The sequence below is a fragment of the Cyrtonyx montezumae genome, unplaced genomic scaffold (assembly GCF_038088225.1).
Source record: "Cyrtonyx montezumae isolate F1298 unplaced genomic scaffold, pur_monq_1.0 scaffold_17, whole genome shotgun sequence".
In the NCBI taxonomy this organism is placed as follows: Eukaryota; Metazoa; Chordata; class Aves; order Galliformes; family Odontophoridae; genus Cyrtonyx; species Cyrtonyx montezumae.
The window spans coordinates 34,425,113-34,444,177 of record NW_027071903.1 but is presented as its reverse complement, the minus strand read 5'-3'; the positions used below and the strand labels follow the sequence as shown (position 1 = coordinate 34,444,177).

Genomic DNA, 19,065 nt, shown 5'->3' with positions numbered 1-19,065 from the left:
GAAACATGCCACCTCTGTTCTGTAACTTTGGGATGTGCTACACAGGCATGTCTCCAGGGGCAGACAGAGTGGAAACCGCCAGTTACTGCTTCTAGGGTGCTCTATACACTCCAACTGGGTGTAATGATACAGTAGCAACTTTGACCTACAAGTTACCAGTGCTCAGACAGACTCCTATGCAGAAAGTTCCACATATCTGCTACTGAAATGGAAAACAGCATGGAATATTACCTGCTTTTTGTTGCTGTTGTTGTTCTGTTTTTTCTTAATTGATTTTATAAAAAAATCCAATTAGTTTATTGCAATAAAAAACGAGGAGCTAAGAAGAAGCCTTCAGAAAATTATTCTGCTAATGCATAAAATACTTCAAAAGTGAATTTTAGCAGACAAAAGTTCAGGGACTGAGAAGGAGCTGCTGTGAATGAGACAGAGTATTACAGTCTAATAGAACTGCTGTGTGTCAGTTTCCTCAGGTGAAAGAGTGGCAAGAGAAGGCCATGGATACCTGCTCCATCACACACGAGCACCTTGAAAACTCAACAGCCTCTAAAGTAAAACATCTTTAATTTCTCCACTGAAAAACCCTGTATTCCTTGATTGCTCATATGCAAATCTCATATGCAAGTGATGACAGAAATTGTTCTTCCCACAATTTTCACACTCTGCATACTCAGTATTGTCCTACTCCTGTTCTTCCTTCAAAATCACAGCTAAAATGGCACTCTTGAACACATCCCTTTTGCATAACAAATACACCCAGTAAGCCAGCTGCATTGTAGAACACTTACCACAAATGCCTCCTTCCGCACCACTGTAAGGGCAAAGAAATATTTCCTCTGTCCATGCAGCCCTGTCCTGCCCTGCTTCTAATGTTTTCTACTCAAGTCTCAAAATGGAATTTAGAAATTTAAACAAAACCTGAAGTATATTTTCTCCCCGCGTTATTTTTCTATAAATTTTAAGCAGCAAATTTGGTTTCCTGTTATTTTGGTAAGAATATATTGAATAGCTACCTCAGATTAAAGCAACTCTAACCTTAATCTAATCCAGTGATTAAAAGGTATTTTCAAGTTCTGTTTTCAACACATTCATCATTTCACTTTTCATTACTAAGTAGCTGCTACATGAAAAGAGATAATCCCTTTCCATTTTAAAATAGTCCTTTAAGTATTCTAAGACCACTGTTTAAACATTATATTTTGCATCTACAAGTTGGGATGACATACTTTGCTGTTTAGGTGTGGAAAAGAGTTGAAGTGATTTCTCAAAGATGACAACTGCCATGTGAGACTCACACTAGAGGATGTTTCTCTCCGGGATTTGTTTTTTTAAACAGGGAACTAGGTTTAACTCATACAACCACACAACCTAGTTAATCAATATATATGTAGCATAACTCTCATATACTGAAGTATCTAATTGTTCAGTTAAACAACCACAACATCTTATGTTCAACTATGTCTTACTGTCAGCAATTAATGCCAATGTGTTTAAATGATTATGCCCAGCCAATCATAGTGAATGATTATTACACTGAGTAATGAAAAGTCTTCATGACAACACTGCTGAAGTAACTGAGGGAAACACTGATAAGGATAACCAGGAATACTCCCAAGTGAAAATTCAGGAACGAAGAAAACCAGACTGCAGACATTCATAATGCCCTGGATGAGTGGCTTTCCAAAAACATCTGAAGGATGAAATATCCCTTGATACAAAAAATACCCATGACAATACTGCTTGTGTTGATGGCTTGAAATACTTCAGTGTCTGTGAACATCCCTAATGAGTAAAAATAAAATTTTAAACCCCAAAGTGCAGAACTTTATTGAGTGTTTGGAAATCAACGTACAAAAATATCTGCTATACTACCAATTATTCTTTACATTCATATTTGCACGTTTATAAACAAACTAGATAGCTGCAGACAATTATGGCAGCACGTGACACTGCATGAGTATACTAAAGCAAAGAACTCAGTAAGATGAATCATTCTTCAAACATCAGAACCTTCCTAACACACTGCTGATACACAGGTAACACTGCAGTCCCCCTTTACTGTACCTTTCAAGCACCTGCCTGCACAGTAACATGCCTATGTGAAATGCACCTGACTGCACTTAGCCACTGCAACAAAATACATTCTTTCTTCATTGCTTCCATTAACTGTAGAATCACAGAAGAGACCTGCACAGACAAGAGGTATGATTAGCCAGTGTTTTTAGAAGGAGCAAACGTAGATAGTGTAGGAATTTTGAAACCACTTCCTGAAAGTTACGTTTTAGTGACAGAGACACTTCATGACTGAAGTTGGGAAAGATGGGAAAGCATTATAAAGCACTGCCCTGTGACAAACCTCCCCCTTCACTCCCATCCCAGATACCACCATACCAGCCTATATTCTTAATCCCTCCTCATCTTCATGCATTTTCACTTATTCTGCAGTTGATTTTATGAAGCAAAGTATTCCTGTTTGCTTCCCAGACTAGATGCCAGTATTCAGCAACAGGTAAGTTTCTCTTCAAACCCATTCTCAGGTAAATGGGCAAAGAGCTTAAAAGCTCTAAGATAGTGTGGTAAGTACTAAACAACTGAGTCATATTTAGAAATCTTCTGCCATTTTAACACTACAATCATAATCTAGCAAAATTAAGAAGGCAGAAGGTCAGACTTGAAAATCTTTTATGTTCTACAAATACCACCTCACACTTTTATTAGAAGACCGCTTTGCTTCATTTTTGCTCAACGTATATGTAAGAAAATATACATACCCAGCAAACCCAGCATAAAAACCAAATTTGTTTCTAGATGTGTACATTCATTATCTCATTCCACTATAAATAGCCCTTACCTATATTGTTTGATGTCATATGTTCAACAGGAGGATTAGCACTAACTTGCCACGTTGTTTTAACCTCCTTTTGGCCATGTCCACTAGTTATGTCCACCTTCCACATTTCTGGCTGATCACTGTTGGAATAATCCAAATATGCAAATTCAGTCAGGTACTCAGATCTGAATTCACAACCTGAATTTAGCACCACAAACAGGGAATGTTATCTTACTTTTGATAGAACTTCTTGACAAGGGCTGGTCTGATTGGCAGCTGAAATACATGCTTCTCGTTTAAAGGGTTTTCTTTATAATATTTCAGGCAAGTTCTAGAATATGAATCAGCAAGTTACATTCCTTGGATAAAAATGCTGGTGCAACACTGCATAAACCTTACACAAAACTTAATAAGGTCCTTAGATTGCTTTTTTATGTTTACTTAATACTATTAAAGAAAGTCTGTTTGTTATTGCTATTTATAAAGTAAAAAGTAAAAATGAAATAATTACTGTGTCAAAGGGAAGAGGTTCTCATGTTTAAACTGAAGTAAGACTGTACAGCTGATCATTATTTCCAACATGTGATGAAGCTTTTGAACACGATGAACTTGTTCCTGTAGATCTACTGATGTGGAAACAAAGTAATCCTGGAAAAGCAAACAGCTTCTGCTCTTAACTGAGCACTCCATTTCTACAGACACACAGCCTGCCCTCTGCTCACTAAAATCATTTCACAGCATCATAGAATCATTTTCCTTGTTCTCAAGAGAAGCAAAAATATAAAGAATGGCCCAGCAATCAGAATGAAGTCAGAACTCCACTGCCTGACAATTACTAATACCAGACAAATAGGAAATAGTATATGAATAAGAAAGCAACATAATGATATTTCTACCCTATGCTGTCCCATCCTCATTATTTGCAATTCAGTTATTCAACTTATGGGAAAAGTAACCCCCCACCCAGCTGAGTGGGCTGCACATTAAGAGTTAAAAATGAAGAATCTCACCAAATAGATTAATGTTGTAAGTTCCTGGCCTGTAAAGCAAATAGAAGAAAAGACAATTACCACATATTGACAGGTGAAGTATAATGAACAGCCAGGTAATCTACCAGCAAATTCTACTTAAAAAAAAAAAAGTGCAATCACTAAGATGTTATTATCAAGATGGTTACCAATTCAAAACAAGGAACAAAATCCCTGAAGTGGCAGGGTAGGAGAAATATCTTACATACTGCCGAGGTGGCAAACCACAGAAGCACCATGAAAAAACCCATCCCATACTGTGAGATGATCACCCTCCTTGGGACACCCAGGTTTACATGTAGCAAATATGAAAAGACCAAGTGTGATAAAGCAAAAAATAAATTAAGGGAGAGATGAAGGAAGTGGATAACTATAGCAATAAACATGACACCCCTTCCAGATTCAGAAAAAAATAAAGTTGTAATACTAAAAACGAAGCCACGATGCTTTCAATAAAAGAAATGTACATTACAGAAATCATTCCAGCCCAGCTTTTGTTAGGATTATGCAATATGTACTAAAAATAAATACACTATAAAAGAATAAAAATTCTATATACTGTATAAAATGTATATAAAATTTTATATTATATATTTATACAGTCAAATGACTGTACAAAAACAGCTGTATAAAAAACTGTACAAAAACTGTACGTAAACACCCTTGCCTGATTTCCTTTAACCCATGCAGACCATAGAAAAAATGCAGAAAGAGCAAGGTCTTATTTTATCACCTACAGCAGCCGGATAAGAAAACAGAACAGCCCAGTTACAGTAAAATATATTCAGATTTATGTTAAGTTCAACATGAGATTTTTTTCAATTAGAAAAAGAAATGCATAGTTCAGCTAAGTACATACATTTGGAAATAAATTCATTTTTTAATTTTGAGAGGATGTACACAGCACGAGAGCACAAATACAGAGGAGGCTGGGAACAGCACTGCAGCAGATGGCAGGCAGAAGAGAGATGGAAGCGACTGGAACATGCCATTATTTCCTTCCAATCTCTGATGTTGGCAACAGATTCCTGGCTTACCTATGAAAAAGCTGACATAATCCTTCTTCATCTTATCCAAACCAATCTCCAAAAGCATCTGAATTGGAGTGACTCCACTGAGGGACACGGCCTCTACCTTGCCGTGGTATGACTGCTGAATCAGTTTACTGAGCAAACTGCTACTCCCTTGATGAATCTAAAAATTAAACAAGTTTTCCTGTGGGGTAACTGTGTACAAAACATCACATTCTTTAGAAATACAGCACCATGGAAACGACATGCAAAGCATAGTAAGGAAAAAAAAAGCCAACAAAACAACATGGAAATAAGGGGCAACTAAATAAGAACTAAAGAACAAGAACTGCTTTGCTTCAAGCAACTGAAAAGGATAAAGTTATTGTGAAAGGCAAATACATACCCATGGCTGTATTTCACCGTGTTCCAGGGATTTTATGACCAGTGTGAAACACTCTATCAACTCCTGATAGGAACAGACACCTTTAGAAAAATGATGCAGTATTTTATTTATTTATCCAGGCTTTCCCTTCAGCTTCTCAGTGAGTAACAACACATACTTGCAAAAACTGAACTGCTCATTTACTAAAAATATAATTTAAAAAAGGGCCGAAAACTCGCTGCTCATTGCGGGGGAGTTGGGCTACACAACCTTCAAAGGTCTCTTCCAACTCTAAGGTTCTATGAGATGGCACTGCTTTTTGCCAAGTTTGTCACATGGTGACTTTAGAAACAGTCACTTTAAGGAAGCAATCAGAGGACGTCACAGAACTGTTTATGATCTAAAGGACAGAGCATCACATATGCTTGATAGCAATCTGAAAAAGTTGCTTCGTAATCTAAAAAAAACAAATAGAAGGGTATTTTACTGAACTGTATGTCCTACAATAAGAATGATAAAGTCTGTGTGTAGCTACATCAGATCTAGAAAGACACTTTAATAGATCACAAGTTTTTAGCTACAGAGCAGGTGCATGCTCCTGTCCATTTAGTACTTCTATAATCCATAAGAATTACAGTGTCTCTTGCTAGATGTTCCAATGCCTTTGTACATTGTAAGAAAGTGCATGGCTTTACACACCTAAAATTAGGTCATTTAGAAAAAGGATGTTGGTAACTATTTTCTGAAGAGCTGAACAGTACATAAAACTCAAGGAAGCTGACTTTCATTTCATCATGAAAGCAATACAGTATTGTAGGTACAGAGAAGAATTAAAGGATGATGTTTATGTCAAAAAAAAAAAAAGCCCCACAACAACTAAAAGCCACCACCAACAGAATACTACACTTACTTCTCATTTTGCACCATAATTGTTCAGCAAAATCCAGGTCTCCTCGTTCACTGAAGATTGATTTTATTGAGCCATCCACTGCAGCAGTGTCACTTTTGATACTCTAGAAGAGTTTAAACAAAAAAGGATGCTTAAGATTCAAAGACCTTTAACTAAAATTAGAAAGGAAGGAAAAAAACACATCAAAATAGTCCCAGCATCTCCAAGATTGCCAAATGAATGCAAAACTATATCAAAATTATGAATAATGGGCGCTGGTAAAACTCCAAGAACAGGGAGGTTTTATTGAAGGCAATAATTGCAGTAGACTTTTCATCAGCGGTGAGACACAGAACTTCTAATTTTGCCTTCTGAGTCTGTTATTTTTACTATGAAAAAGCACAAAGCAAGAGATCTTTCTTTACTTCATTACATCTATTTATTTAGATGTCCGCATAAGTAACTTACAACACATAAAATCAGAAATAACTATCTGTCAGAGGAATGGGATGACAAAGTAACAGGTAGGAAACTGCACATACCTCCGTCTCATTCTTATTTCCTGATACACAACACCCATCCAGTTTCCTCTTCAGATCTAGGAGAGGAGAAAATAAACATCACCATCATGAAAAGAACAGTTCAACCACCCCTGGGTCTGGTTATAAACCCTGGGCACATTCATAGTAACCCACAAATACTCTGCTGGATAACTAACAAAACATATCCATTTCTATGTTGTTGCTACTGGACAGGCATTTGGTTTGAAAAAAAAATATATATATCACTTAGTACACTTTATTATGACATACAGACTTTCCCTCTACACCTTTATTGCTATGCATTAACTCCTTATGTTCCAGGGATGAAGCAACGTGGGGTGACCATCAAGCTAATTAGCATCTCTAGCTTTCTTCCAAACTTATTTGTCAAAGATAATTTTTGTCTGTTTCTCCAAGTTCTTCCTCCATATTCATTTGTGAAAAATACACAGTTGCATCTGCAAACCTTTTGGTGTATTTGAATTTTAGCTTTGTTTAGTAACATCTTAAGCTTCTGATAAGACTGTTTCTGCTCAGTTTGATCTGCTTTCAGAAGCCACCAGTAGCTGAGGTTGCTTCAAGATGTCAAAGAACTGCTGGCCACCAAGGCCCCTGGGACACTGCACTTTTGAACATTCTTGTGCACATCAAGTAACCTGAAAGATGCACACAGAACTCAATCAACTGCTTTCTAAAAATAATTACCTTATTTTATGAGAAACAATTACTACCTTTATTTCTTTTTGTACAAGATATTGGAACTAGTTATTCAACTGCTTTATGTGAGTTAGTACAGCATAGAAATCTCTAACTCTAATGCTTTAGGTGTTTTCTGTTGAATTTCTTTTACTTCTCTGTAAGGTGTCATCCTTCTCCTCCCACGTAACAAGCAACAATTACCCATCAGAAATTCCTGGACCAATTCAAAAGCTGATGGAGTCTCCAAGGGCTCAGGCCATTCTGTCACACCAGTCTTCAAGCCTTCAGCCAGAGCCTAAAAGCAGCATCAAAACCACAACACCAGTTACAATCTGAGGTTCTGCATATGTCATTCTTCAAAATGTACATAACTTCCCCCAGGAACCACACAGCTCTATAAAGCCCTGAATTTGGAAACCTCTCACATCTCCTGGCTTTGGCATTCCTGATTTGTCCTCTAAATATTTAAGAATCTTGAAAACAAATTCAAAGTTGATTCTGAACTAAACACATCCGAATATCCTTGAGAAAACATACAGAGTTTTAAACAGAGTAAATTATTAACACACACACGAATCACCATTCCATGTACATCTGAAACTGAAATTTCTCATTTTTACTTACAAGCAGAAACTGCAGCTCTCTATACAGCGGATACACAGGACTCCTGGGGTCCCCGGACTCCAACATAATATTCTGAAATTTCCAGAAGATTATGTCAGATTCAAACTTTAGAATTCAGGTATTCTAAGATTTTCACAGAGGAAATACAGATTATCACAAACAGATTATCACAAAGGAAATCCAGATTAGTGCAATTCACAGCTTTGCTTATGGGTACACCATACTGCTTATGTAGAATATTTCTTATAAAAATACCAAACACAAATGGCAAATTATTTCCTATCTCCTATGCTATTTATGACATAAGCAGAGGAAAGAGCCTGGGCTCCCTGACTGACCAGCGTGGCAGCTGAACAAAGTGGTGGTGCCTGCAGGATCTTATCCACAGTGTGCCACATCACATCGATGCATATATTGCTTTCAGATCCTACAGTTGTGTCATCCATTGCAGCAGCTCTAATAAGTTCATACTGAGCAAATCCTCTTGTTGTCACCTAGAACAGAGAGATTTAAAAAGTCATTAAAAAAACACAGCATTGTTTTGTAGCTGTGCAAAATATTTCTGGAAGTACTTCACACAGAAAAGGTACTAAGGAGAGAAACACATTACAAAACAGAAAGCCCAAATGTTACTTCAAAACACGGTAGCATTGTGCTGATGTTCTAAATAATATCTACAAAGCTTCCCTGACTCAGCATCACAGATGGAAAATTGGAGGCAACACCAGATGAAAGAGACCTACCATAGATGAATGGTGTTTGATTTTATGTTCCATTTTGAGTTCTTCCAGGTTCACAAAACAGCTTTTATCAGCTGTGGGACCTGGGAAAAAAAGGAAGAATAAATAAAAATGCAAGTAATAGTAAGCATGCAGAACTAATTATCCAATATTGCATTCAGTTTCATGTTGTCCTCTACTTGAGAGGAGTCCTGTTTGCTGCACGTAAGCTTTTACTTTCAATTCTTTCATTTAAATGTTAAGAGTAAGTGCTAGATCACTGCACATGACCAAAGGTTGGCCTGCACAGACACTGTTGCATTAAGGATATTTAAACATCACTTCCAAACTGCACACAAACTTCTTTCTCTTTTCAAAAAGAAGCAAGGAATAGAAGCAGTACAAGTGAACATTGCACAAAGGTAGCAGCCCCATGTTAGTTTTTTTCCTCATTTTTAAGCCCTCCTCATTCAATTTTGTATGTAACGTTATAACCTTACCATCACACGTAACCATGTAAAAACTGATCCCTGTGATTTTGTTTCCAGCTTTAAGAGGCTCAGCTCCAAGCCAGTAAGTATGCTCAGGGTCAGAGCCATCACACCGTATCCAGAGGGGTGGAAGCACAACCACTTCACTGATCTTCAAATGGGTCACGTTTGGATTTTGTGCCATTGTATACAATGAAATAAGCTGCCTGGGAATGTGAACAGGGAAGAATCAGATATCAACAAGTACAACAAAATCCATCTGTTATGTAACACCTTGAATAATAAAACAGTAACCACCCCTGTCTGCTCTGCTTCGTTGCCAGACTACACTATTTTACAGACAGGATGCAGCATTGTAACCACCTTCCTACAGGTAGCGTAGGAAGGAAAAGAAATGCCTCATAATTGGGAATATATTTCATACAATACTACAGTATACACTAAAAATCCTGAGCCTATTATCCTTTAGTCTTACAATTTAATAAATAAATTTAATAAAATCCAGTTAAACAAACAAGCCTCCACAATTCACTAACGTGTCTTGTATTAAGTGAAAAGATTAAATCCTGATCAGACTTTTTCAAACTGAAGCCCTCAGCAGGCAGCCGTTTCAGTCCTACTACACCTTCGCTGCACACTTACACTCAAGCATTCCCACTGACCCAATGGGACAGCTCCCAAGTGCTTTTCCAGCACCAGGACTTCAGCCACACTTGCCTGGAATCACCTCAACAGGGCAGGTGCTAGAAAGAGCAATGCTCAAGACATCGTTAAAGCTGTAAGCAATTTAATTGGGATGGACCAAAAGCAGAGCAGGTGCTGAAGAGCAGTGAAAGGGGCAGAAGAGGAGTACTGCGTTGAAACGAGCGGGGGATGCAGAGTCTGGAGCGCTCACTTTGCTCTGTGCACGGGAAGCGCAGCGGGGCCGGGGCCCTCCGAGGCCGTGAGCCGGGAGCTGTGAAGGGCATCATCTGCTCCCGGTTCTCCCGTTGGGTCACTGCGGCCCTGCAGGAGACACGGGCGGCACGTGAGAACACCCGACGGGAAGGAGACAAAAGCTTCGGATGAGGTTTTTTTGATCTGATCTGAAGCTAACGGGCACGCTTACTGCTGGCTGCAGAACGTACAGCGCGTCGCTTCCGCTCCAAAACCTATCAACGGGATTCCTGCAGCGACCGTCGACGAAACGGATCTCGACATCGTTCTGGAGGGAAAAAGCAAGCACAGGGATAACAGCACGGCACGTGCACACAGCTCGGCTGCTCCGAGGAGCGAGGCCGCGCCCGTTTAAAAAGTGCTTCGGTCGCTTAACGCGAGGCGCTGAGCGCGAAGGACTCCGCGCTGCCCCTGAGGGGCATTTCCTGAGGGGCGTTTTCCCGCCCACGCGTCGTTCCCGCCCGCAGCTTTACCTCAAAGAAAGACGGGCGCTCAAGGATGCTTTTCTTCCCCTCTTCATACACTCTGCAAGGACAACGAGCGTTAAAGCGCAGCGGTTGCTTTCCGGCGCCGCATTTTTCCCCCTCCGAGCGCTTCCGTTTGCCCGCGTAACCCCGAAGCACCGCGGTACACGCAGCCCCATAGCTCCGCGCCCCTGCCCCCCCGCACCGCAGCAGTGTGAGGTACAGCCCCGCCGCCGCCTCACGCCGCCGATCCGCGCCCATCGTTGCGCGCCTCAATCGCCGCCGGGATGACGCCGGATCCCTCCGCCTAAAATAGAGTCCATCGGAGCGGGGGGCGGCGGCAGAGACATGGAGTGGGGGGAGGGGGGAGGGGAAGGAGGAGGGGAAGGAGGAGGGAGGGAGGGAAGGTGGAGCCGGGCAGCGCGGTGCGGGCGGGGGGCAGCGCCGAGGAGGGGCGTGAGGGCGGAGGGGGCGGGGCGCGGAGGGACACGGCGGCGCTGGTAGCGGCGGCGGTGGAAATCGACTTTCCTTTTCCGGTTGGGCAGCGGCGGAGGCGGGCGGGAGCACGCGGGGTCCGCGCTGCCGTCATGGTGAGGCGCGGCCCGGCGGGGATCGGGGGGGCTCCGGGCGGTGCGGGCGCGGGACGGAGCGCGGCGGGGAGAGCGGGGATCGGGGGGAGCCGGGGTACGGCGGGCGGAGCGGCGCCGCGTGCAGAGCCAGGCGGGGGGGGGGGCGGCCGCCATCTTGGGGCCGCGTGGAGCTGCGGAGCGGAGCCGCGGTTGGGGGTGGGGGTGGGAGCGGCCTCGTGGGCCGTGGCGGATCCATTCCCTCTGTTTTCTTTCGTACGTCCGCGAAGCTGAGCGACAGGAGCCGCGTTGAGATTGAGAGGATTTATTTGAGGGGTTTTCCGGGCAGCTGCGGGGTTCTGAGTGGTTTTTAACGTATCTTTTTTATCTTGAAGTAACGTAGAAAAGGTTTCGGTCTGATGTGCTTCACGTCGTGATCCAGTGCCTTCCCCCGATGTGCGGTGTGCGCTGTCCTGGGGCTTCAGAGGCGGTGCAGTGACGCTGTGGGCAGCAGGCCATGCTGGGGCAGCTGCAGCACGGCCTTACCCCTCCCCAATCCCGAGGCAGCTGGGGCAGTTTGTTGGGGCCACACTTAAAGAGTGTGCTCTGATAGTGTTTTGACTTGGCTGTGGTCGTCACAAGTATTTCAGCGGTTGGTTCTGGCAGTCCAGTTGGCTTCCATAGCCCAAATCTTCTCCCCCTTTACTCTCCTTTGGTGAGGCCTCACCTGGAGTGTTGTGTCTGTCCAGTGCTGGGCTCCCTGGTGGAAAACAGACAGGGATCTCCTGGAAAGAGTCCAGTGTAGGGCTACAAAGATGATAAAGGGCGTGGAACACCTCCCTGATGTGACACTGAGGAACCTGGGTCTGTTCAGCCTTGAAAAAAAAAGACTCAGAGGGGATCTGATCCACGTCTAAGTAGTGGAAGGCAAAGGGACAAGGCTGGACTCTTCTCAGCAACGTGCAGTGATAGGATGGGGGGAAATGGCCACACACTGAAGCACAGGAAGTTCTGCACAAACGTGCATGGAAACTGCTTCCCAGTGTAGTGACAGAGCACTGGCACAGGCTGCACGCAGAAGTGGTGGAGTCTCCTTCTCTGGAGACATTTAAGACCCACCTGTGCAACCTAAGCTAGGGAGCTGCTTTGGCAGGGGGGTTGGACTCGGTGATCTCTAGAGGTCCCCTGCTATTCTGTGATCTCAAAAGCTTTGAAGAACTGATGAACGCAGGTGGGTTTTGTAGGTGTAGTTATTCTTCACAGCAGTTGGAAAGTTGGCGAGAAAGCCCCACGCTGCAGCTCTAGGCTAACATCCCTGTGTCTCTGAGATCTCTGGACACAAACTCAGCTGCAGCATTCAGAACAAGGAATGTGCACCGGAGCTGTGTTGTCAGTGGGGTTATTGCTGTGATGATGTAATTTGCGTCTTACGCAGTGTTCAGCGGCAGTTGCCTGCTGTCATTGCGCTGGCACTGTTGAGCTGAAGACACCTTTAATTCTGAGCAATAGTGGAGGGATGTGAATGCTAGCAGTATAATTTACTTGTTCTTAGGAGCTGCTTCTTTTCTTTTTCAGGCTTGCGCTCGACCGCTGATATCTGTGTACTCTGAGAAGGGGGAAGCGTCCGGTAAGAACGTCACCTTGCCGGCCGTGTTCAAGGCGCCCATTCGCCCCGATGTCGTCAACTTCGTTCACACCAACCTGCGCAAGAACAACAGGCAGCCCTATGCTGTCAGCGAGCTCGCAGGTATGGCCCATCCCCAGAATGGAGGAAGTGGGTTTTAACACTGTGGAGGCTGTTGGTTTTAACACAGCTCGGCTGACAGGGAAAGAAACTCCAGGAGCACCGTTGTGATAGACTGTGGAGAGAATGCAAGGAGACTATTATCATAGCTGTGTTACCTGATCTGTTTTGCTGGAATGATGAGATTCCACTTCAAATGGTCCGTGTTTCTGAACCATATGATAACAGTGGAAGTTCTGATGCATGGTCCCGAGTTCAGCATATGTGTGGTTTTGGGGCAACAGTCTTGTCTCTTTCTGCATTGAACTCTTTTCTGTTGCAGGACATCAGACCAGTGCCGAGTCTTGGGGTACTGGGAGAGCTGTTGCTCGTATCCCTCGAGTACGAGGCGGTGGAACTCACCGCTCTGGCCAGGGTGCCTTTGGAAATGTATCCTTCATAGCTGCTGCTCTCAGCAGGTGTAAATCTCAGTTAATCCAGGGCAAATTAATTATCTTCATATGAAATGGAATCCTGCTTCTTGAGGTAATGGCCGTCCTCAAACTCTGTGATCCAGGTCACTGTGAATGATTTGAACCTTTTCTGTGCAACTTCAGACATACTTCAGTGAACAGAATGATTTCTTCTTACTTTTTTTCCTCTGCAAAACTGGAGGATGTCTTGAGCCTCGTGCTGCGAGCTGTCTTGCCATGATGTCGTAATTTGCGTCTTACTCTGTGCTCAGTGACAGTTGCCTGCTGTCAGTGTGCTGGTACAGGTGGTTGACGAGCAGTTATTGCTGAGCAAGTGTTGAAGAGGCACACCAGAAAACATAGTCGCAGAAGGTTGTCCTCAACTGTAGATATGTAGATGTGTCGTGGAGGCCGCATGTTTGCCCCAACCAAGACTTGGCGCCGCTGGCACCGCAGGGTGAACGTAACTCAGAAACGTTATGCCATCTGTTCTGCCTTGGCAGCGTCGGCCCTTCCAGCACTGGTCATGTCCAAAGGTGGGGACTCTGCTTCTGGGAGTGTTTGTGTTGTCTGAGCAGTAGCAGTTACTGAGATTATTTGGAATGTTTCTTGTGGATAACAAATGCCCTTTTAAATTAGGGGCGTGGTCCTGTTCCTCAGTAGGTTGAGTATTTTCGTGTGCAGCTGGGGGTGGTAATGGGGGTTTCACTGTGAGCTAGCTCTGTGTGCACTGCTGACATGAACCTTATCCTGACAGTCCATGGCACACGAGGTTGAGTCACGTGGCAGTTTGGTTTGATTTCTGTTGGTAGAAGCCACAATGATGCTTCAATTACTTGAGAATCATCTGAAGCAGAGCAGTAAGAGTGCACTAAAACTTCTCTACTGTTTTTAGGACACTTGCATAATAAATACAAAATCAGAAACTGGAAATGAAATTTATTATCATTTCTGAATGCACAAGGCAATACCTCAAAATGTGTGCACATAACCAAGGTCACTGGGTAACTCAGTGTCATTTAAAACCCCATTAGGTCACCGCATTGAGGAGATTCCAGAGCTCCCTCTGGTTGTTGAGGACAAAGTTGAGAGTTACAAGAAGACAAAGGAAGCTGTTCTCCTTCTCAAGAAGCTTAAAGCTTGGAATGACATCAAAAAGGTGAGTTGCTACAGGTGTGTTCCTGAGGACACTCCTCGTTAGGTTCTGCTGTCGTTAAATTAAGAGTTGCACATCCTTCTGTCTTTTTCTGATGCCATTAAAAATCCTTTGGTAACAGTTGTAGGAAACAAAGCAGTGTAAGTCCTTTCTTCCTATGTTGCTGTACTCTTTGTCCTTGGTTCTCTTCGTTTCAGTGCTGCATTGTGCTGCTGGCAGCTCAGGCTGTTTCTTCTGAATCTTAAGAATGATGAACTTCTCACTGGTCCGTGTTTCAGATCATCAGTGACGACTGTGAAGTTCTGACTCAGATGTCTTTGTCTTTTTACTGTAATTTGGACTTCTTTGGATATTCACAAGTTTCCTTTTGTTTTTATTTCTATAGGTTTATGCCTCTCAGCGCATGAGGGCTGGGAAGGGTAAGATGAGGAACCGCCGCCGCATCCAGCGCAGGGGGCCTTGCATCATCTACAACGAGGACAACGGAATCATTAGAGCTTTCCGGAATATCCCAGGTGATTTTAACTTGGACCACTTTGTTTTTCTCTTGGAGCACAGCCTGGAATGATGAGATTCCACTTCGTTGGTCCGTGTTTCTGAAACACATGATTTTGTGGAAGTTCTGACTTCGGGTTAAAGTGGCTGTTCACTTCGCTTCCAAGAGTGTGGTTTGGTGGAATTGAGGGATGTTTGTGACGGATTATATGGCTGTTATCATCCCCAGCTGCCTTTCAGACTGTAAAAATGAAGTGTATAAGTTTGTTGCTGGAGAAGGCTGATATTTTTAACTTAGCAAATGCCTTTTTATACGTAGGTATTTGTGACTTTGTAGTATAGAAGCAAGTAGTGCCGTAGCAGGTTCTGTGTCCCTCGCGGTCTGTTCCTCAGTCCTGCACCACATGGCTTTTGCTGTAATTGGAGAGGGCTGTGTTTTCCTGTAGGAATTACTCTTCTTGACGTGAACAAGCTGAACCTGCTGCGCCTCGCTCCTGGTGGCCACGTTGGGCGCTTCTGCATTTGGACTGAAAGCGCCTTCCGCAAACTGGATGATCTGTACGGCACCTGGCGCAAACCCGCCACCCTGAAGAGCGACTACAAGTAAGTGTGGCTGGCACAGGGCAGCATGTCCTGCTGTTGCTGCGGGCTGGGGGGCAGTGAATGCTGCTCTGTGCTTTGGAATTGTGTCTGCACCCAATTAGCTGTAGTCGTTACTCTCTGACTTCCATCTCTGAACGCTTGCTTCCCAGCCTGCCGATGCACAAGATGACCAATACTGACCTTGGAAGAATCCTGAGGAGCCAGGAGATCCAGAAGGCGCTGCGTGCTCCAAAGTAATAATTTTTAACTCATCGCTACCAAATGTGATCTCTTAATGATTGCCAAGTGCCACGCTGCACGTGGAGATGAGAATTGCTGAGCCCTGAGAGGTCGGGTAGCACTGGGGTGTCTTTGGGTCCTGGCTGTGAATACTGGGAATCGTGGTTCTCTCGGATCACATTTCAGGAAGGTTTTGCAGACCTTGAGCTGGGGGGGCAGTCACGGTACATCCGTTTCCTTTCCAGGAAGAAGATCCACCGCAGAGTCCTGAAGAAGAACCCGCTGAAGAATCTGAGGATCATGATCAAACTGAACCCCTACGCCAAAACGATGCGGCGCAACACCATCCTGCGCCACGCTCAGAATGTGAGCACGAGCCCGCTCCCACGCTGTGGGGCAGTGGCACTGTGTTACAGATGCTGACAGTTCTTTTTTTTTCTGTTGTAGCACAAACTCAAGGAGGAGAGGAGAGCCAAAGCCAAGGCCAATGTCTCTGCCAAGGCCAAGCAGTCGGCGAAGGCGCAGACGAAAGCCAAGGCTGCAAGCAAGACTGCAGGCAAGGCTGCAAGCAAGGCTGCAGCAAAGGGCCCGGCCAAAGCACCGGGAAAAGCTGCAGCGAAGGGCCCGGCAAAATCCGCAGCAAAGGCCCCAGCGAAGGGCAAGGCCGAGGTGTGAGCGGGGCAGCACCTGCACCCCGAGCTCAGAGATGTGTACTGTGCCTCTACAGCAAATAAATTCTGGTGGAAGTGAGCTTCTCGTTCTGTGGCATGGGGGGGGGGGGGTAGGGGGGGCGGGTGAGGGATGCGGTTTGGGGTTAAGGGGGAAAGGCTGAGGGGGCTTTGAGGGCACTGTGAGCACGGGGGGTGAGGTGTGTGTGTGTTCAGGGCTGGGTGGAGCCCAGCAGCAGCCGTGAGCCTCAGTGGAGAATCGCAGGCTGCCGATTGCGCGTGTTGTGTTTTATGGGGGGGAGGAAACATTACATGAAGGTCCTGAATTCCTCTCAGCTGTGCATGTTATGAATTTGGGACCCATTGAATTTCTGGGACCCATTAAGCTTCCCTTCCCTGTGTGTGTGTGCGCGGGCCCTCGGAGCTGACTGAACACAGTGTGAGGAGGGGCTGCGGGGGCCCCTTAGAGCAGCGCGGGCTATTTGTAGCCGCCCTATTTCCGCCGGCCCGCCCGCAGCTGCGCGGGACGAGGGCGGATTTCCCGTAACCCGCGCGGCCCCGCCCCGCGCGCTTCAGATGGCGGAGCGGTGACGTCACGCGGCGCGCCTCCCGCGGGGTCACGTGGGCGCGGGGCGGCGGGCAGCGATGCTGAGCCGCCTGCAGGAGCTGCGCAAGGAGGAGGAGACGCTGCTGCGGGTGAAGGCGGCGCTGCACGAGCAGCTCACCCGGCTCAAGGTCGGGGCGGGCGGGCGCCGGACCCCGGGAGCGGAGCGGAGCGGGGCGGGGCGGGGCGGGGCGGGGCGGGCCGTCCTCCGGGAGCGCCGGGGCCGCGCTCCGCTCCGTGCGGCCGAGCGCCGGAAGCGGTTCTTTCTGCGCGGCGGTCCCGGAATGACCGCGGCGGTGTTCGCGTTCCCCCCGCGCAGGTGGAGGAGTTGGCGCTGCAGTCCATGATCCGCTCCCGGGAGGAGGACGCGGCCGCCGCCCCGCGCGCGGAGGACCCCGAGCAGGTGAGGCCGTCCCACCCGCGGGGAGGGGACGCGGCTCCGTGCGCTGCGTCGCTGTCGTGAAGCGTCGCGTCCGTCGCTCTTAACCGTAACGGGGATGCAGATGCCGTCTGAAGCTGTGCCCGCCGCTGCTGGAAGCGCTTCCGCGGAGAACTGATGCTCATCGCTGCGATGGGCTCCGCTCCCCCCGCGGTGCGACGCGTCCGTATCGCGCCCGGCTGACTTCGGCTCTCTTACCCTGACAGATTCTCGGGCAGATGGACAACGAGGCCGCTATCAATCAAACCGAATTACAGCTAAGTGTTCAAGGTTACGAAGAGGAGATGGAAGAGGAGGAGGAGTCCGATTCTTGAGAGAAAAAAGAATCAAAGCTGGTTTTTAATACAGACTCAGGAATTCCTCGGTTCTTGCCTGCAGATGTCTGCGTTGCCCTGCGTGTGGGCTGTGTGCCATGCCCGACTCCTGGCGGCCACAGAGGTTACCCCTGAGGATGCCCGTGTCACAGGCTTGGCAGATTTTGAATTAGATGTTAAAGGAATGAAAACTTTTCGCACCAGTACGTAGCATAATCCATTCTGCAGTCCCAGAGTGTAGCTCATTACATCTTTATACACCATAGAAGTCTTGAATTAAGTCAGACTGATTTAACACAGTGAAAGCAATAATTTGTCCATTCCTATTTCCTGCCACTGAAAAATAAAGCCAGGCCCCGGGGTCTGGTTGCTGAACCAATGATTATATCACAACCTCATTTGCTTAAGCTGGGAGCTTTAAGGGGGGCAGTGAGAAGGGATGCGTCCAGCACTGGCTCCAGGCTTTCTGCTCTCAGTTACACGGATAACTTGACATGTGTGTCCTGTAAACGTGACACACCGAAGCTGTAGCTCTTCTCTCAGTGGGAGACACTGCACTGTTTCCCTAATTCTGAGTGCAGTGGCAGGGCAGCCCCCTTGTCCCTGCAGGTGCTGTTTTTAAGTACTGTCAGTCTGACTATAGAGCCAAGTTTTTCTTACTCACCCTCTCAGCTCAGCTGCCAATTGACCTTTTATTCTTCTACAAGCTGTCCAGTAACAATTAGTCCACATTGGTTGTAATAGCAGAGTAGTCTTTAAATGAGTTTTATTTTTCTCTCACAGTGAGTTCAGAGTTCAGGGTAAGTCTGCCTTCTGCTTCCAAGTTACGTATGAGCAGTATGAGGAATTAAAATTTACTTGGAAAGTGATGCCAGGTCCTTTCTACAGTGTCTTTAATACTGACAGATACTGCTCCTATAGACAGCACATTCTTCCTCCTTGTGCAATATGGACACCAAATGGAGCAGCTGAATACTTCATCAGTTCTTCAAGACTTGTTTTGAAGCATGCAAAATCAAACTCTGTTAAGCTGCTGAGAAGCAGAGAAGTACTAATAATACCCTCAGTCACTTTATCAAACTGTCTTACTAAGAAAACAGCCACAGCAATCCAGGTTGTTGATGGCACAGCCAGCTAAAGGTGCTACTGCTGTCTCTGGCATTAACAGCTCAGAGAAAATAAAATCAG

The 19,065-nt window shown here is 45.5% G+C and overlaps 3 protein-coding genes and 5 non-coding genes across 8 annotated transcripts; 7 read left to right on the top strand and 1 right to left on the bottom strand.

Moving 5' to 3' along the window:
* Nucleotides 1-1,811: 1,811 nt before the first annotated feature.
* ZWILCH (zwilch kinetochore protein) lies at nt 1,812-10,943 on the bottom strand. Its single transcript, XM_065734076.1, has 17 exons — nt 10,627-10,943; nt 10,326-10,421; nt 10,113-10,222; nt 9,227-9,423; nt 8,751-8,830; nt 8,346-8,501; nt 8,008-8,079; nt 7,585-7,678; nt 6,685-6,740; nt 6,164-6,266; nt 5,275-5,354; nt 4,896-5,052; nt 3,841-3,869; nt 3,342-3,478; nt 3,066-3,161; nt 2,852-2,970; nt 1,812-2,187 (listed from the first exon to the last, which is right to left on the bottom strand). Exons 1-17 carry the CDS (start codon nt 10,876-10,878, stop codon nt 2,096-2,098), a joined length of 1,926 nt encoding a protein of 641 aa, XP_065590148.1. The 5' UTR covers nt 10,879-10,943; the 3' UTR covers nt 1,812-2,095.
* A 128-nt stretch (nt 10,944-11,071) lies between these two features.
* Nucleotides 11,072-16,527, top strand: RPL4 (ribosomal protein L4). Its single transcript, XM_065734075.1, has 10 exons — nt 11,072-11,207; nt 12,759-12,930; nt 13,250-13,356; nt 13,777-13,915; nt 14,414-14,538; nt 14,921-15,050; nt 15,477-15,633; nt 15,783-15,866; nt 16,098-16,218; nt 16,300-16,527. Exons 1-10 carry the CDS (start codon nt 11,205-11,207, stop codon nt 16,525-16,527), a joined length of 1,266 nt encoding a protein of 421 aa, XP_065590147.1. The 5' UTR covers nt 11,072-11,204.
* On the top strand, nt 12,587-12,688 carry LOC136047308 (small nucleolar RNA SNORD16). Its single transcript, XR_010622077.1, has one exon. It is a non-coding gene; the product is annotated as a small nucleolar RNA SNORD16 (small nucleolar RNA).
* On the top strand, nt 13,100-13,171 carry LOC136047316 (small nucleolar RNA SNORD18). Its single transcript, XR_010622085.1, has one exon. It is a non-coding gene; the product is annotated as a small nucleolar RNA SNORD18 (small nucleolar RNA).
* LOC136047307 (small nucleolar RNA SNORD16) lies at nt 13,613-13,712 on the top strand. Its single transcript, XR_010622076.1, has one exon. It is a non-coding gene; the product is annotated as a small nucleolar RNA SNORD16 (small nucleolar RNA).
* On the top strand, nt 14,778-14,845 carry LOC136047317 (small nucleolar RNA SNORD18). Its single transcript, XR_010622086.1, has one exon. It is a non-coding gene; the product is annotated as a small nucleolar RNA SNORD18 (small nucleolar RNA).
* On the top strand, nt 15,095-15,165 carry LOC136047315 (small nucleolar RNA SNORD18). The gene has a single exon (XR_010622084.1). It is a non-coding gene; the product is annotated as a small nucleolar RNA SNORD18 (small nucleolar RNA).
* Nucleotides 16,528-17,146: 619 nt separating the features above from the next.
* Nucleotides 17,147-17,877, top strand: SNAPC5 (small nuclear RNA activating complex polypeptide 5). Its single transcript, XM_065734337.1, has 3 exons — nt 17,147-17,255; nt 17,444-17,527; nt 17,770-17,877. The coding sequence occupies exons 1-3, from the start codon at nt 17,166-17,168 to the stop codon at nt 17,875-17,877; spliced, it is 282 nt and encodes a 93-aa protein (XP_065590409.1). The 5' UTR covers nt 17,147-17,165.
* The last annotated feature ends 1,188 nt before the right edge of the window (nt 17,878-19,065 follow it).

What these genes read in the sequence shown, in the direction of transcription:
- ZWILCH (XM_065734076.1), bottom strand. Translation starts at nt 10,878, where the DNA reads ATGGGCGCGGATCGGCGGCGTGAGGCGGCGGCGGGGCTGTACCTCACA. An exon ending in GAGAGCTGCAGTTTCTGCTT is followed by an intron (nt 7,679 to 8,007) that starts GTAAGTAAAAAT and finishes TGCTGCTTTTAG; the next exon opens with GCTCTGGCTGAAGGCTTGAA. An exon ending in GGTCCAGGAATTTCTGATGG is followed by an intron (nt 6,741 to 7,584) that starts GTAATTGTTGCT and finishes CTCCTCTCCTAG; the next exon opens with ATCTGAAGAGGAAACTGGAT.
- RPL4 (XM_065734075.1), top strand. An exon ending in TGCTGTCAGCGAGCTCGCAG is followed by an intron (nt 12,931 to 13,249) that starts GTATGGCCCATC and finishes TTTCTGTTGCAG; the next exon opens with GACATCAGACCAGTGCCGAG. An exon ending in AGCTTTCCGGAATATCCCAG is followed by an intron (nt 15,051 to 15,476) that starts GTGATTTTAACT and finishes GTTTTCCTGTAG; the next exon opens with GAATTACTCTTCTTGACGTG.
- SNAPC5 (XM_065734337.1), top strand. Translation starts at nt 17,166, where the DNA reads ATGCTGAGCCGCCTGCAGGAGCTGCGCAAGGAGGAGGAGACGCTGCTG. An exon ending in AGCAGCTCACCCGGCTCAAG is followed by an intron (nt 17,256 to 17,443) that starts GTCGGGGCGGGC and finishes CCCCCCGCGCAG; the next exon opens with GTGGAGGAGTTGGCGCTGCA. An exon ending in GCGCGGAGGACCCCGAGCAG is followed by an intron (nt 17,528 to 17,769) that starts GTGAGGCCGTCC and finishes TTACCCTGACAG; the next exon opens with ATTCTCGGGCAGATGGACAA.